The sequence below is a fragment of the Ictidomys tridecemlineatus genome, chromosome 9 (genome assembly GCF_052094955.1).
Source record: "Ictidomys tridecemlineatus isolate mIctTri1 chromosome 9, mIctTri1.hap1, whole genome shotgun sequence".
In the NCBI taxonomy this organism is placed as follows: domain Eukaryota; kingdom Metazoa; phylum Chordata; class Mammalia; order Rodentia; family Sciuridae; genus Ictidomys; species Ictidomys tridecemlineatus.
Window position 1 is genome coordinate 1,789,388 of NC_135485.1, and position 18,405 is coordinate 1,807,792.

Here is an 18,405-nt window from a genome sequence, read left to right on the forward strand (position 1 = left end):
TAGTGGCATGTATTTGTAATCTCAGCTCCTTGGTAGCTGAGGTAGGAGGATCCTTGAGTCTACTAATTCAAGCCAGTCTAAGCAGCACAGTAAGACTGTCTCAAAAACAACCAAACCAAAACCAACCAACCAATAAAAACAATCAAAATAATGCCACCTTCTTAGTCCCACTCTATACCCATACCTGCTTTTTTTTTTTAATGCAAGGTACCATGTGACTTTGAGTTCACTTGTTTAGTGTCCTTTTAGAACAGAAGCAGATGCTCTATGTTTTTTGCATTGTAGAAGACCCAGTATAGAGTAGATAACCAGTACTTTCCCACAGGTCGGCCCAGATGCTGGAAGTTGTCCTTGACCTTTCGCCCCATCTCCTGCCTAGCCTCTGCCTCCCCAGCCCCAGCAGTCTTACCATCTCTCTGTTCCTGGCAGCTCTGTTCCAAACTGCTGCCCTCCGTCTCCTCATTGCCTTCCCTGTTCCTTGTGTCTCCTCCCATGTACACTTGGAGTTGGTCCTCGGCTCCCTGTCTCACCCACCCTGGACACCTGGCCTGCTGGCCTCAGTGCTTGCTGCCACAGTGCTCTTCCCCAGGTGTCTGATGGCTTCAAGGATCTCCTTAAGTTACTTCCTCAAGGAGGCCCTTGCTGCCACCCTAGTGAAAGCATTCTGTACCCAGTACTAGGCGCTTTTTCCTGGTTTGTGTGTTTTCCTCATCATTTGCCCCTATCTACTATTGTTCATTTTTACTAATTTATCTTATTTGTTACTTTGTCTTTTGAAGAGCATATTAGCTCCTCAAGGGCAAAGATCTTTGTTTATTCACCTCTGTCCCAGTGCCTGGGCAGTCATGATCTCCCAGCAAGTATCAGGACAGACAACAGGGTGCAAAATCTGAAATCCAAAATGCTCGAAAATATGAGACTTTTCAAGTGCGGATGTGACAACTAGTAGGGTTTTCAACATGTAACTTCATGTGATGAGTGACAGTCAAAACTTAGGTGCACTTGAAAATGTTATATGAAATTAGTTTCAGTCTATGTATAAGATGTATATGAAACAAATTTTTCATGAACATAAATTTTGGGGTTCATTCCCAAGATATCTTACATATATGTAACTATTTTAACCCTGAAAATAACTGAACACACATGTGGATCCAAGCCTTTTGGATTAGGGACACTCTGCCTATAATGAGTGATGAACATGTGAGCCCAGAATCTGATATTTCAGGGCCATGATGGCTGTTAATTATAGTGTCAATCTGGGACTTTGGTAACCATAAAGCTCAGCAGGGCCCATCAGGTCTGATGGTTGTGGCTATTCTGCTGGGGGCGAAGGTTGTTTTCCAGGATTAGGGAAGAGAGGTAGCTTTACAAAGGGTTAAATCAGTGAGAGTTTTGAAATCCTCATAATTTATATAATTCTCATATCTGTCAGTACAGAAAAAGACATCTGCTTTCCTATATTCTGTGTGGTTGGGGTCTGAAGCCTGCAAGGACATGATTGGCAGCCATTGTTCAGTTCTTTCCCAGCAATCTCCACACACTAAATTGTTCACTGAGCCAGATTTGGTTAAACCACAGAACTTTGTTGGTGTGATAGGGCACATAGTTTCAATCACTCTTTTATAAAAGCATGTAAGAATGTAACGAGTCGTTTGTACTGAGAGGTGCTGTCATTCCTTCCTTCCTTCCTTCATTTGTTTTGCTTCTGGGGCCAGTTATGCCAGTGCACACTCTTGGTCCAATTGAACATTGGTGACAGAGAGCCACAAGAGTAGGACTTGGCTGGGTACTGTAAGAGTCTCTGGAGCCTTTGTGAGAAACCACAGTAGTAGCTTTGCTGTGGGTCTTGATTCTCCTTCACACCTGATGCACTCCTGCAGGGGCCCTCCAGAAGGCAGGGCAAACCAAGGGGGCATTGGTGCTGAGTAACCCTGTGGTGTGCTGTGGTTTTGAGCACAGACAGGTAGTGCTGGCTCCTATAAGTTGCTGCCTGGCCCTGCCCACCCACTGCCCGGTGCCTCTGTCTCCAGTACCTGCAGGTGTTCATCATCAGGTGCAGAGCAGGGCCATCTTGGGGTTCTCTGATTTGGGTTAAAATCCTGCCTGCTATCCCCACCTATTAGCCTTAAGCCCATTTCCAAACTCCCGAGCCTTGTCTTTTTCTCTGCTCTGTGTGTATGTGTGTTTCTAAAAACTTAGTTTTACTTTTCTGAGAGGATGATGAGAACCTTTTGAAAAGGATGTAGGGTAATCTTGCCTCTGCCTTAGGCCTCTATCTCTACCTTCATCGGCAGTTTAGGACTTGTTTGAAAAAAGCAGCCATTGAAATTGGGAAACTGGAGTTGGATTCAGCATTATTATTACAAGGCCTGGAAGGGAGATGAGGTCTTGGAGGCCTGGATGCCCTCAGGTTCCCTGTTGTTTGTCTGAGAAGGTCAGTGTGAAGCCCTTGGTGCCGATGCCTTGGGGCAGTGGCTTCAAGCCTTGTTGATGAAGTGCCATTCTGGTGCTTTCTCATGGTCTGACCATGGTACTGACAGTTTCTCTTGAGGGGAAGTAACGAAGAAGTCTAGGCAAAGAATTTTCTAATTCCTAATAAAATTTTTCTTATGTTGTTACTTCTTTATTTCAAGTTTTATGAGTTTCTAAAATATGAGGTTCAGTTTTATTTTACAAATTTTCTATTCTTTTTCTTAACATAATGTGCACTTATTTTAGAAAATGTATATATCTATACATATATTTACATATATGTATATATAAAACAACCTTGGCTTTGTGAATCAGGTTTTGAAAATAGAATTTTTTTTTCTGTTCCAGACTCCTTTTAGTTTTGGCATGAATCATAGGACACCACCCTACCCCGCTGGGGATTATTGTCTTCTGTGCAGAAGTGAACGGAAAGACCCTTCATTCTTAGAGAGTGGAGTTAAGACTTCGAGCAAATTGGCCCTTTCCATGGCACCCAAGGGCAACAGCGTGCTGCACCTGCCGCTGTGGGTGTGCCCGGACTGCCGGAGAACTGTGGAGAAGGAGGAGAGGCACGGCGGCCTTGACCAGCCGGTGAGTGGCTGCCAGCGCAAGCAGGCTCATCGCCCTCTCTGTGGGATGTGGGGTTAACTGGCAGCAAGAGGAAAGAAGCTGCACCTGCTTTTAGGGTACTCCCTTCTGCACTATCTTCTGGCCTAAATTCCACCCTCCTGACCTTCATGGCCACAGGTGCAGGAGGTGGTGGGCATCTGCTCTCTTTATCGGGACAGTCAACAAGCTTGTGGTCCCTGGCTGATTTTGACTTTCTTAGTTCAAGCTTAGGATTTCTTTCATGGTGCAGTTCCCTACAAAGCTGGTAGGCCTTTTGTGTGTTTAGTTCTAGACAATTCCATGGGCTGCTAACTCACCTGAAATTGTTCCTAGCATTTGATTCTTAAGCCTGGCCTTCCCCCTTTGCTTTATCCTATGCCACAGGTTATGGAGGCTATCTTGAGGCTGTTGAGGTAGGGTGGGGCCCTTCTTCTCATCTTGGACCTAGATGGAGTCTTAGTGGGCTCTTGTTCTAAAAATGCTTTGAGATCTATTGTTTAGGTTCCAGGAGTTGGCTTTTGTAACCATTTAAGGCCCCACATCTATTCCCAATTTCTGCTTGCAAGCGACTAATTATTTTCTGAGCTCTATCTTTTCTGATCTATATGTGGCCAGTAAAAGGCAACAATCAAGCTGTGGCTGTGGCTCAGTGGTAGAGTGCTTACCTAGCATGTGTGAGGCACTGGGTTTGACCCTCAGCACCACATAAAAATAAATAAATGGAATAAAAAGGTATTGTGTCCATCTACAACTAAAAATATTAATTAAAAAAAAAAAAAAGCAACAATCACTGCCTTCTGTTTTCTAAGGTGGGACTACTTTCCAATTAGTCCCAGTGACAGTCAAGGAGCATTTGGCTGCAGTGCTGGTGGCTCCTCATACCCTGAGCTTCACCTGCTTCTTTGCTGCTGCTACCCAGCTGTTCAGCCAGGGATTCCTTGAGGGCAGTATTCTGTAGGCTTTAAGTCGATAAACCTTGGGCCTCATTGTTTACTAAACTAAAGGTAGCTTTCCCACTCAGCCCCCTCTTAAAAGCCCATTTCCTGCATTATTTCCCTTAATTGTCTCTTCTTTCTTCTTTACTGGAATTTAATTGAAGGCAGCCAGCCACCCCCCCCCTTTTTTTTTGCCAAGAGCAGTGCCTAGTCTGATACATATTAGGTACTTCAGAATATTTGAATTAATGAGTAAGCAAATGATGAACAAAGGAGTGAATGGCACTGACCCTCATTAGAGATTAAAACTAGAGCCCAGGTTTAACTCTGGGTAATGCCCCTCTCAAAAAGAGAGAGTTTATAGTAAATCGGAAGTTTTTTCCCCCTTAGACATTTTGCTTTTATTGTTTTAAAAACTTATTGGTTTGTTTTATTTTGTTGCTGGGAATTGAACCTGGTGTGCTTTACCTCTGAGCCACATCCCTAGCCCTCTTTTTTTTTTTTTAATTTTTGAGACAGGGTCTTGCTAAGTTCCTGAGGCTGACTTTGAACTTGTGATCCTCCTGCCTCAGCCTCCCGAGTACTGGGATTGTAGGTATGCGCCACCACACACAAAAAATGACACATTCTATTGTCATTTTTCATGTGATAATTTTCTGTGTCCACTTAAAAGTATTTGGTTGGTATTTCCCTCATTATTTAAATGGAAGACTGTTTAGTTTACAGATGTCAGTTTGTTTCCTATTCTCTTCCAGTCCATGTTCTAAGTCCTTTCATTGGCTAAACCTATTTATTTATTGTTTTTTTTTTTTGTTTGTTTTTGTTTTTAATGTGTCCTGAACATTGTCATCTTTTCTTCCTGTTCCAGCCCTGCTCTGGTATTCAGCCTGTCTGTGCCCTTGGGGATACTGCTGCTGTCCCCAGTACACAGGCCTGTGGCATTGCCTCTGTTTCACATCATCAGTGGTGCTTTGGAGCCTCTTGTGCCCTGGCTGGCAGTTGTCCTGATGACGATCATCTGTCCAGCGAGGCTTTCTCCCCCCCACTCAAAATAGCAACCACAACCTCTACGGAGCTGCAGTGCTGGCATATGTGTGCCCATGGACTACCCATTGCCTTTGTAGATAGACTTCTTTGTGGACACTGGTTTTAGATCACTGATATTTTTAAATTATGATGATTTACATACAGTAAAAATTCACTTTTTTTAATATTTTATTTTTTAGTTATAGATGGACACGATATCTTTATTTTTTATGTACTGAGGATCAAACCCAGGGCCTCTAGGCGAGCGCTGTACCGCTGACCCACAACTTCAGCCCTCACCCTTTTTTCTTTAAAAATAAAAATAAAACCACAAAAATTTCTCATTATCAGGGTTAAGATACAGAAAGAACATTTGCATCGCCTTGTAAAGATCCCTTGTTCCCCTTGGTAGTCAGTATTTGGCCTCTACTCTGGTCCCTTGTAATCATAGACCTGATTTCCCCCCACAGTTCTGCTTTTTCTAGAGTGCTCCATAAACTCTGTCATTTGGCACAACATTCTGGAGGGTCATCCATGTTGTTGGATGTGTCAGTAATTTGTTTCTTTTTATTGTTGAAAGCATTGTGTAGATAACACCAGTTTACCCATTCCCCAATTAATTGATGGATCTTTGGGTGGTTTGCAGATTTGGGCTGTTTTGTAAAAAGCTGTGAAGGACATTTTTATACAGGCCTTTCTGTGGACATCCTATTGGCTTGTTGCTGCATTGGTTTGCTAGAATTTTACTAAGGACTTTGCTTATGTGCCCATGAAAAATGTCTGCCTGTACTCTAGTCTTGCAATGTTCAGGAAAGAAGTTAAAATGTGTCCCTGTGGGCTGGGGTTTTGGTTCAGTAATAGAGGGCTTGCCTAACATGATGAAGCACTGGGTTTGACCCTTAGTACCATATAAAAGTAAATAAACCAAATAAAGGCATTGTATCCATCCACAACTAAAAAAAAAAAACATAAAAATAAGAAGTGTGTGCCCGTTTTTTCTCCCTTTTGGGGGGAGATCTGTGCAGAATTGATACCACATTTCCTTAAGCATTCTTGCGCTCTGCTTATTTCTTTCTGTTAGGTCAACTGTAGACAGTAGAGAGCCCCAGCCTGAGGGAGCTACTGGCTGTGCATCTGTGCGGCTGAGTGAGCCCTTTGGCTGGATTGTCTACAATGGTGTGTGCTGCACCCTTGTATCTCTGTGGACCTGGGGTTGGATCTTTCTCTACTTTCTACTTGATATAGTTCACTTTTTCAGCCAGAGTCGGGGCAGCCCTGTGTTTGGAGCCTCAAGGGCAACTTTCCTGGCAAGTTGCCCCTGCCCCATCAACCAGATTTGGCCTTGTTTCTGCAGGGGTCTGGCCTTCACTTTTCTCTGTGCTGGTCTACTGCCTCTTTCCAGTACAGAGAGCTGTTCCTCTCCTCTCAGCCACTGGATAAGGCTTGGCCCTGGGCATAGGGTGCCTGCCCTCCCCAGCCCTAAAGGCTTTTGCTTCCTATAGAAGAAAGGTTGGTCAGCAAGGTGGGTGGCTTCTTTTGCAGTCTTCCTGGGAATCCTTCGGGGTTTCCTAGGGGTTATATTCCTGGCTGGCTACACTTATTAAGCTGTTTTTTTCCCCCCTGGTTTTATGGCCTCCTTCTGTCCCTTTCTCCTTGGAAGGGCTTGTTGCCCCTTGTTGTAAAATTTGTCTGGTAGCCAGGTCACTTCTGTTCTTGGTTGGCCCCAAGTTAGATTTTATGAACTATGGTTCTGTCTCATTAGGGTGGGAGCTCTAAGAGCACTGTTCTCTTGCAGCTTTCTGACCCCCTACGGAAAGTGGGACTGAATTGTTCTTTTCTAGATACACATTGTGTGATTGCTGGTGGTCAGTGGTGATTTTTCCCCTGCCTCCCAGTTTCACATTGTGTATTTCCCCAGATTCACCTGTAGCCACCCTTCTGTACATTCTCCTGCCTGGATACCATTTCCGACGTTCAGCAGGTGTCTGGGCATGAGGCCTTTTCTGTGGCTCAAGTGCAGTGCTGTCTTCTGCTACCTTAGTTCTCTGACAGCCACATATGTCTCTAAGTGTGACTTCTGGTTGAGCTTTTTCAGTGAATAAAGTTAGTTTTGTTAAGTTATATTCTTAGGAGATGTTATAGTTATTTGTAAAAAGTTATTTTCAATTCCTGTTTTATCTGCAGATGTTTTTTCTTTTTTCTTTTTTTTAATCTTTATTTAGAGTCATCCCTGCACCCCCAAGAAGCAACTTTTTCTTTTATATTTTAAAATTATATTTTAAGTACTGGGGATTGGATTCAGGCTGCTCTACATGAAGCTACATCCCCATCCCTTTTTATTTTTTATTTTAAGACAGGGTCTTGCTAGGTGGCCCAGGCTGTCCACAGCCTCAACACAGGAATGTGTTTGCCACTGTGCCTAGAACAACTTTTTATATTAAAAATATTATTTCTTTATTTCATTAATTATTACTATTTTATATACAATATATATGTATATATATGTGCAGTTGGTTAATTAATGCTATGGTAGACATCATAGAAAAATTTTAGAGGCATGAAGGAGAAGTAGAGCAAAGTAAATTTCCTCCAGCATCTGCGTCTTCATCTTCTTTACCTCCAGAGGGCTCTGCTCCTGACAGGTGATTGTGTCTTCCTCCAGAATGTTTTCGTGGCAGGTGGTAATTGCAAACACCACAGTGTCTTGAGTTACAGAGGGCTCTCAGTGACTCAAGGATGTGTTCCCTCATTTCTCGTTGCTCCCGAGGAAGGAGTTCCAGTGCTATAGCCAAGGAGGTACACACAGAAGCTGGATGCTGTCTGTTCTCTAGGTCTTTTCTGAGCATTACCTAACAGTGATCTATAGAGCCTGAGCCTGGGCATTTACTCTTAGGGGAGTTGCATTCCTCCCCTCTGGGGAGCCCACAGACACTAGGGGAAATTACTTGCTCTGTTCTCTTTGGTGCCCTATCACTCTTTTAAAATTTTAATCTCGTAGCCATAGCATTTCTGTTCTGACCTCACCTGGAGGCTGGTGGGAACTTGACCCAGGCTTAGCGTGCCTACTTTCCTCCTGTCTGATTGGCCGGCAGCCATAGGAAGCCACTTTGCCATCATTACGCTCTGCTGTTGGTGGCTACCTCTAATCTAGATTTTTCTTCTTTACAGTTACTCTCCTGCCTTCCTACCTTGGATACTTACCTGTCAGTTTTCATTTTTTTGCTCTGATATGTGCTACAAACTTCTAATTACTGTTGTTGATTTTGAAATGGTAGTTTCATTGGCTCACTTTTAAGTATTACCTAGTTTTCATTAGTTGTTTTCACCCATGAACTATTTCAGAGTCTTTTAAGTGTCTAAATACCTATCTCTTGAATAATCTTTAATCATATTGACTTTTTAAAATTAAGTTTATTTTTCACTGATACATAAACATCAAAATACACTAGTGGGGTGTTTTGATAACATGTACATTGTGTAATGTTTAAGTTAGATTAAACATACCTGTCTCCAAAAACATGTATCTTTTTTTAATATATATATATATTAGTTGTAGTTGGACATAATACCTTTTATTTTATGTATTTATTTTTATGTGGTGCTGAGGATTGAACCCCTAGCACACCTCACACGTGCTAGGCAAGTGCTTTACTGCTGAGCCACAACCCCAGCCCCCATTTATCATTTTTTTTTTAATGGTGAAAACTTTGAAAATCCTTTCTTCTAGCTTTTTGAAATATACAATATATCATTTTTGTCTCTAGTTATCTTACTATTGTGTAACACACCAGACCCTTTTGCTCTTTTCTAGCTAAAAAATTCAGTGCTGTCAATGTTGGAAATCCTCATCTATATTACAGTATTTCTTTGCCAGTCATTTACAGTTGCTAATTCTGATGCATAGTTAAGGTTTTGTAAATGTTCTGCATGATCCTTTTCTCTGGGGTTGGGTGGAGGATTCTGTGGGCACCTGTTAACAGATTGTGAATTAAGTTCTTAAATCCTTGTTTTTGTGGTCATTGTTTCTTGTGTGCTTATTTTACCAATTTGAAATCAGTCAGAATCTCATATTCTGCAAGTCTCTTTGTCTTTTTTTCCTTATAAATATTTCCAGTTTTGCTGTGCATTTTTACAGTTATGCTAGACAACCACAGCTTGAAGACATTGTATCTTGGTACTTCCTTTCTTTGCTGCCCTGGAGCCTTCTAGGGTGTTCTTTTCTCCTTAAGGTGATTTTGGGTGTTGATCTGTTGCTTCTAAAGCACTTGCCCTCCCTCCTTCTTACACCCTTTCCTTCTCTGAGAAGTGTGTTTTTGGCATTTGAGTATAGTCAGCAGAGGGGTAAACTATTTGGTTTCACTGAGTGTCTGCTTCTGGTTTTGTTTTTTCATTGTATGGACACAATACCTTTATTTTATTTATTTATTCATATGTGGTGCTGAGGATTGAACTCAGTGCCTCACACATGCTAGGCAAGTGCTCTACCATTGAGCCCCATCTCCAGCCCGAGTGTCTGCTTCTTAATGGTGAAATTGTTCTTTGCTATGATTGCTAATGTATTTGTTAGTGCCACCTCTGGTCAAACATCAGATGTTGCCTTTATCCTAGGTCCCGCACGTGGCCCTCCTAGCCACTCACTGGTCCTTGAAGCTTGCCCCATGTGCTGAAGGTGTGCTGTCTCTCATCCTGTTGCCTGTGTTGCTTATATCGCTTAAGTGTTTAAACACTGTAGTTTGATTTTCCTGGTGTTTTGAATTTTGTAAAAATATAATCATGCTGTGTCCAGTTATGCTCTAGATTTACACATGTTGTCATTCCTCCATTTCCATTGCTATGCACTGTTTACCTTTGGAAGCATGCTGCGTTTTCATTTCCAGATTTTTGCCATTAAGAGCTTTCCTCTTGACACACAGAGTAGCATATTGTGTTGTCTTAGAAGGAGGGAAGGAGGGGCTGGGGTTGTGGCTCAGCAGTAGAGTGCTTGCCTAGCACAGGTGAGGCCCTGGGTTCGATCCTTAGCACTACATACAAACAAATAGATAAATTAAAGATATTATGTCTGTCTACAACTAAAAAAATTAAATATTTTTTTTAAAAAAAGGAGGGAAGGAGTTGCTATGTCATAGGGGATTTATATAATTAACTGATGGCATATTAAGATCAATAGCACATTTGAAAATAAAAATTATTTTCCAAACAAAAAATAATTTTGTGAGTAGAGTGGCACTGTATTTTATTTTTGTTGCAAATTTCTGTAATGTTTGGATAATAGAAGAAAGCTGGGCTTTTCTATGTGCTTTTGTGTTTAGTCTCTTGTGATAGGTTACCTTGATTGAAGTAAATGAAAAAAATTTAATGGCTTTCAGATAATTTTGAGTATTCTAGTTTAAGCTACAAAACAGCCTTCCTACCTGCCTGCCTGTCTTGATTCTTCCTAGCTATTGAACCCAGGAGTACTCTACTGCTGAGCTACATCTCCAACCTTTTTTATTTTTATTTCGAGACAAAGTCTTGATAGGTTGCCCAGGCTGGCCTTAAACTTGCTTCTTCCTGCCATGGCTTCCTGAGTGGCTGGATTATAGTTGTGTGCTGTCTTGTGGAAGTGAAAATTTCTTGATGGTTAATTACTACCTGGAGTCTGAAACTGATCAGTAATCTTTTCTGACTCTATTGTATTAAGATTCATTGATCAGCTGGGCATGGTGGCACACTCCTGTAATCCCAGTGGCTTGGGAGACTGAGACAAGAGGATTGTGAGTTCAACAGCGAGACACTAAGTAGCTCAATGAGACCTTGTCTCTAAATAAAATACAAAATAGGATTGGGTTTGGGGCTCAGTGGTTGAGTGTGCCACTGAATTCAATCCCTGGACTCCCTCCAAAAAAAAAAAAAAAAAAAAAAAAGATCCATTGGTTTGTCTCATCCTCTGAATGGATCTCTTACTCACATGTAGTTTTGTAACATTGCTTGTTAGTCATTTACAAATGGTTTATCTAGTCGGGCAGATCTTCCTGATGTGGACATCTTTCATTGTACTATCTTAAGGCATCATTGGCCATTGTCTTTAGGGAAAACTTTCAAGCTTATAGAGGCAGGTACAAGCTTTCCCAAGTTCTGATCTTTTCCTTTTCCTCCCTTTCCTTGCTCTCTCTCCCTCCCTCCCTTCTCTCCCTCCCTCCCTCCCTCCTCTCCCTCCCTCCCTCCCTCCCTCCCTCCTTCCTTCCTTCCTTCCTTCCTTTCCAGGGATTAAACCTAGGGGCGCTTAACCACTGAGCTGTATACTCAGTCACCACCCCCACTTTTGAGGGACATGATAGTTTATTTTTAAAAATTGTACCACACTGATCATGAAGACAAGCATGCACATGATAATGGCATTTTTTATTGGATCCCCTAGCCTTTTTTTTTTTGTACCAGGGATTGAACTCAGGGGCACTGACTACTAAGCCATATCCCCAGCCCGATTTCATATTTTATTTAGAGACAGAGTCTTATTGAGTTTCTTAACACCTTGCCTATGCTGCCTCAGCCCCACAAGCCACTGAGGTTACAGGTGTGCACCACCGAACCCGGCCCTTTTTTATATTATATTATATTTTATATTTTTTAAATATTTATTTTTTTAGTTTTAGGTGGATACAATATCTTTATTTTTATATGGTGCTGAGGATCAAACCCAGTGCCTCGCTCATGCCAAGTGACCATGCTACCACTTGAGCCACATCCCCAGCCCTTATATTTTATTTAGAGATAGGGTCTCGCTGAATTACTTAGGGCCTCATTAATTTGCTGAGACTGGCTTTGAACTTTCGATTCTCCTGTCTCAGCCTCCTGAGCCAGTGGTGTCATAGGCATCTGTCTCTGTGCCCAGTCCCAAGTTCTGATCTTTGCTCACAAAAATTATGATTATGAGAAAGCTCAGATTTTATGATTAGCCACACATAGTGTCAGTTGTTTTCCTTGAAGTGACAGGCTCATTTTGTTTATTTTTGGGAACTATCTGACAAATATCCAAGTCTAGATCACCATGGTCTGCCAGTCCTCCTCCCCTCCTTCCCCTCCTTCCCTTCCCTCCCCTCCTCCCTCTCCCCTCCCCCTCCCTCTCCCTTCCCCCTCCCTCTCTCCTCCTCTTCCTTCTCCTCCACCTTCTCCCCTCCCCGCTTCTCCTCCTCCTTCTGACACAATATCTTTTTAACTTTATTTGTATGTGGTGCTAAGGATTGAACCTATCACTCGAGCTAGGTAAGCGCTCTATCACTGAGCCAAGACCCTAGCTCCTGTCAGTCATTTTTTCAAGTAAAATTGGCATTTCATGGGCTCAGTGGAGTGTTGTGCCCGCAGTGCATCATGCCTTTCCAGAGCAGCCCTCCTTGGGAAGGTTGCAGAGTGCTTTGTGTGCACTCCCTGTTTCATCCCTCAGAATACTGAGAAGACTTATATTAGTGGTTGAGAACTAATATAGATGGTGACTTACTACCTCAGGGACATTGTTGGTGGAGCTGTCTTTTCCATTGAAAGCCTGAGTGTGTGGCCAGGGGGAGCCCAGTGGCACTAGTGCTTCACTCCCTCATGCTTGTCAGGGTGCTGGTGTTTGCCACCATTGCATTTGCTATAGTGTAGACACGAGCACAGTGAGAAAGCAGAGGACATCTTGGTATTCATATGGCAGTGGCTTTGACTAATGGACCGACCCGGCAAAGGGTATTAGGGCACACTATTCTCTCAATTTTTTTGTTCTTATTGGCTTATGGGATTTCATTATATATATGGAATATATGTTAAACATTTATATATAGTCTTGGTATGTTCATACTTATATATTCCCTTTATTGTTTATTTTTCACTTGTATTTATGTTGGCTTTTATGAACATAGATTTTTTTTTTCTTTCTTGGCATTAGGGATTTAAACTCAGAGCTGCTCTATCACTGAACTATATCCTCACCCCTTTTTATTTTTGAGACAGGGTCTTACTAAGTTGCTAAGCTGCCCTTGAACTTGTGATTTTTCTGCCTTAGTCTCCACTGTCACTGGGATTAAAGGAGTATATCACTATGCCTAGCCAAAAGTTTTAAATTTTGATCAGTACAATTGATCTCTTTTTTTAATGAGTTGTGCTTTTTGTGTTCTTTGGAAATCCTGGCTACCCAGGGTTATTGAAGATTTTTGCCGTGTTTGTGTGTGTGTGTGTTTTAAAGAGAGGAAAGAATTATTTATTTATTTTAGTTGTAGGTAGACACAGTGTCTTTATTTGTTTTTATGTGGTGCTGAGGATTGAACCCTGTGCTTCATACATGCAAGGCAGATGCTCTACCACTGAGCTATAACCCCATCTCTTGCCCTTTGTTTTTGTTTTACATGTCTTCAAGGTTTAGCTTGTACTCTTATGTCTATGATCCAATTTTTTAAAATATATTTTTTAGGTATAGGTGGACACAACACAAAACCTTTATTTCTATGTGGTGCTGAGGATCGAACCCTGGTCCCACCTGTGCTAGGCGAGCCCTCTACTGCTGAGCCACAGTCCCAGCCCCTATGATCCATTTTGAGCAAAGCTTTGTATCTGTCGAAAAGGGAGGATTGAGCTGGAGATGTAGCTCAAGCGGTAATGTGCTCACCTGGCATGCATGGGGCGCTGGGTTCGATCCTCAGCACCACATAAAATTAAAATAAAGATGTTGTGCCGACCGAAAACTGAAAAATAAATATTAAAAAAAAAAAAAAGCAAAAGGGAGGATTGTGGGCATCCATTTGCATGTGATACTCAGTTATTCTAGGACTATTTGTTTGTTTTTTCAAAGAGAGAGAGAGAGAGAGAGAATTTTTAATATTTATTTTTTAGTTCTCGGCGGACACAACATCTTTGTTGGTATGTGGTGCTGAGGATCGAACCCAGGTCACATGCATGCCAGGCGAGCGCGCTACCGCTTGAGCCACATCCCCAGCCCTAGGACTATATGTTGAAAAAACCAAAATTTTCTTGCCCATTACCTTGGCACATTTGTTAAGTTCCGGTCCAGCTTTAGCAACTTAGCAAGACTTTGTCTCAAAATAAGAAATAAAAAGGGCTGGGAATGTAGCTCACTGGTAGAGCATCCCTGGACTCAATTTCCAATAATCCCCAGCCCCCCAAATCTAAAGATCCCTTTCTTATTTTATTTGTACTAGGGATGGAACTCAGGGGCACTCAGTTACTAAGCCACATCCCCAGCCCCCCCCCCCCTTTTTTAAAGAGTGAGAGAGAAATAATTTTTTAATATTTGTTTTTTAGTTTTCGGTAGACACAACATCTTCATTTTTTTTATTTTTATGAGGTGCTGAGGATCCAACCCAGCGCATGCCATGATCGCCTGGCATGTGTGCGGCCTGGGTTCGATCCTCAGCACCACATACCAACAAAGATGTTGTGTCTGCCGAGAACTAAAAAATAAATATTAAAAATTCTCTCTATCTCTCTCTCCTCTCTCACTCTCTTAAAAAAAAAAAAAAAAGAAGAATTGACATCTTAACAATACCAAGTCTTCCAGTCCGCAACTCTTTATTATGATATCATGATCTTTTTTTTTTAATATTTATTTTTTAGGAGTAGTTGGACACAATACCTTTATTTTGTTTATTTTTATGTGGTCCTGAGGATCGAACCCAGGGCCTTGCATGTGCTCGACGAGTGCTCTACCGCTGAGCCACAACCCCAGCCCCTTGTATCATGATCTTTTAATTCTGTTTTTAGTATTGCTTTGTAGTGGCCAGTGTTATAGGCTTTGTAGGTAGTATTCTTTTTGCAAAGTATTTAGTATTTTTTCTTTACTATTTTAAATGGACTTCTTAAAAGTTTCAGTATCCAGTTGTTTATTGCTAGTGTATAAAAATGTAATTTTTATTGGTACTGTATGTATCACATTGTGATAAACACATTCACCTGTCCATACTCAAAGAATGGCCTGAGACAACAGGCACAGAGAAGGCTATTAATGACAGTCTTGCAAGAATGGGTGTCAGGGTGAGCAGGCACACCCAGATCAGTCACAATCAGCATTTCATTCCCTAGTGCACAAGGTCCCTTTCTTTGTGCCTCATTGCCTAAGTACCATGGGTGCGCAGTCTTCCCAAACTTCACCTAGGTTTTGTTCTCTTATTGGGTTATTTAAAGAAATGCACCTTTTGCTTATCCCGCCTCCTTTTGTCTCTCTTGGGGTAAGTGCACTTATGATTTATCTTGGTTGGTCAGGTTGGCTCCTTACCCTACCCCCTCTTTGTCAAGGACTATGAATCTGTCACACTTAGGTGTTAACTGCTGGTAACAATTTATTCTATTTCCCCTTTGTCTGTTTTCTTTTATATCCTCAATAATTTTACATTTAGAGCTAAATACTATATTTTGAAAATGGGCCACTGGACTTTGTATTTCTCAACAATGTGAAAACTCTTTTATTAATTCTGTGGTTTTGGTAGATTCCTTGGATTTTTTTCCATGTAGATCACATCATCTATAGATAATGTATTTCTTCCTTTCCAACCTGTATGTTTTTTATTTTTTCTCATCTTACTCCATTTTCCAGGACCTAAAGTAGGTCTAATAGGACTGGTATGAGTGGACACCCTTCTTTTATTGCTTATTCTAGGGGAAGCATTTAGTCTTTTCACCATTAAGTACTATATTAGCTGTAGGATTTCACTGAGGAGTTGAGTTTTATTTTGCTGAGAGTTATCATCATGATTGGATATTGACTTTTTAAATTCTCTTTCTGCATCCTTTGAGATAGTCATTAGTTATTCATTTTCTTAGTTTATTAACAAAATAAATTATTTGAAATGTTGGACAAACCTTGTATGACTAGGATGGATAATCCACACTTGGTAATGATCATGATATGTTCCCCATTTTATAGTTACTGGATTGGGTGTTTGTTAATGTTTTAAGGATTATTGTCTGATTTATGAAGAATGTTAACTTGCAATTTCTTGTTTCATAATATTTTTGTGTGGCTTTGGTGTCATAGAACGAGCTGGGAAGTAGTACTCCTCCTTACTTTTTTGGAAAAGTTTGTGTAGAATTGATAAAATTTCTCCCTTGAGTGTGAAATTTTCTCCTTGAAACATGCACCAATGGAGCCGCCTTGGCCTAAGGCTTGCCTCATTGGGAAGATTCTGAACTATGAGGTTCAATTTATATGAGGTTGTCTGTTTCTTTGTTAGGGAGCTTTAAAGAAATTTGCCCGTTTTTGTGCAAATGTATAGATGTGAAATTGTTCAGAATATTCCTTTACTATTTTTAAAATTTCCATGTGGTCTGTATTGATCCCTTCCCCCTTAATCCTTATATCAGTTGTTTGACATTGTTAAAATTATATATACATACCCGTACACTCATATGTATATGTATATATTAGTTGTAGATGGACAGAATGCCTTTATTTAATTTATTTATTTTTATGTGGTGCTGAGGACTGAGACCAGGGCCTCACAGGTGCTAAGCAAGCACTCTACCACTGAGCCACAACATTAGCCCAAGTTGTTTGACTTTTGTCTCTCATTTTTTTTCCCTTGTTAAGACTGACTAAAGGTTTATCAATGTTATTGATCTTTTTGAAGAACCACATTTTGTTTTAATCAATTTTCTATTTTTCTTTCATTATTATTACTCCTGGCCTATATTTTTTCATTCTCTCTGCTAGTAGGTCCACTTTTAGCTGCAGTCCACAATTTTTGATATGTTGTCTTTTATTCTGTTCAGAGTATTTTATAATCACCCTTATGTTTCATTCTTTGGCTCATAGATTGTTTACATGTGTTCTTAAATTTCCAAATATTTGGGGTATTTTCCAGATAGCTTCTTGATAATGATTATGAAATAAGAAATCATACTTTGTATAAATTAATTTTTAAATTTTTGTTTCAGAAAATATTTGCTTTATAGTTGATCTTGTTCTTGTTCCACATGCATTTGAATAGTTCTGCTGCTGCTAGAGTGTTCTGTGAGTGTCAGTTAGGTCACCTTGGTGTCCCTATGCTCTGCATCCTTCCTGATGCTTCTGTCTAGTTGAGTTACTGAAAGGAATGTTGAATTTCCAAATGTAATTCTGGACTGGTATATTCTTTTAGTTCCTGCTTCTTTTATCTTGAGTTCTGTTATTAGAATATCTACCGGTTCAGCAAAGTTACTTCTTTTTTTTGTTGAATTTTTTTATCATCACCATCATCTTGCTCTTCATTGCTACTAATATCCTTTGTTCTATTTCCTTTCTATTATTTGCAACTCTTACTCCCTTTTTTCCTCTTGGATTAATTGAATATTTTTTTATGATTCATTTTACCTCCTGTTGGTTTATTATCTGTATCTTTTTGTTTTCACAGTTTTTTCATGAGATGTTTCTAGTGTTTGCAACGTCTACTTTCAACTTTTCAACCTCTCCTTTCAAAGACTATCCTGCCACTTCACATGTAGTGTGAGGAACTTAAAATTGGACACCTGGAACTCCACCTCTTTTGGTTCCCTTGTAGTCTTATACTTTGCTCCTGTATTATAAACGTTGCCATGTGTTTTTGCTTTAAATGGTTTATACACACACACACACACACACACACATACACACACATTTATTTATTCAGGGGCAGTACTGGGGTTTGAACCCAGGGCCTTATATATGCTAGGCAAGCACTCTGTTATTGAGCTACATCTCCAGGCCCCACCTCCACCTTAAAATTTTATTTTAAGACAGTCTTGTTAAGTTGCTGAGCTTAATGATCTTCCTGTCTCAGCCTCCTGAGTAGCTATGATTACAGGCATGTGCCACCATGTGCATCACACAGAAGTTTGATAGAAGAGCTTTACTAGGTGGTTCAGGTGGTGTGTTAAGCAGAGCTTGACTAGCAAGTGAACATCACACCAGTAATTAAACTAACATATCCTAACACAAGGAAAAAGTAACAAGAGACAGGAATCAGCTACCCAGATCTGTACAGTGAGCCCTAAAGATCAGTTAAGGCAGATCTAGGGAGCAACCATGAGCTTTGGGACTGAGGGAAAGGACTCAGGGAAGAACAAATTTAGAGGAGGCCCCTCCTTGGAGAGCATGGTTACAGCTGACTGGGTGCCAAGAGAAGCTCCCTGAGGTACTGGGTGATGAGGCAACTTGCTGGACAGCACCTGTCACCAAGTCCTCTCTCACCAAGAACAGAGCTGCCTGATGATAGGACCAAGAGGAGAAACACTGGAGGTCTGTCACCTCCAGTGCCTTCTGCCCGTGTTTTGTGTGCTGTGAGTGGAGAAATGGGTTCCTTCAACACAGAGCTTGGCAAGGAGGGTGGGTTTGGAGCTGAGAGGCAAAAGGAACTATTGGTAGCTGGCTCTTCCAACTTCC

The 18,405-nt window shown here is 41.0% G+C and overlaps 1 protein-coding gene across 8 annotated transcripts in view; it reads left to right on the forward strand.

Moving 5' to 3' along the window:
• The window catches only part of Fam193a (family with sequence similarity 193 member A), a 138,758-nt gene that overhangs the window by 44,548 nt on the left and 75,805 nt on the right, over positions 1–18,405 (forward strand). For 6 of the 8 annotated variants that reach the window (XR_013425623.1, XR_013425624.1, XR_013425626.1 and 3 more), the window contains exon 2: positions 2,824–3,066. The exons of the other annotated variants lie outside the window; for them this stretch is intronic. Coding sequence is in view for 3 of the 6 variants with exons in the window: in XM_078020883.1 (XP_077877009.1) it covers positions 2,842–3,066 (225 nt within the window). In the remaining 3 variants the exon portion in view is untranslated. The remainder of the gene's footprint in view (positions 1–2,823; positions 3,067–18,405) is intronic. 8 annotated transcript variants of the gene reach the window in all.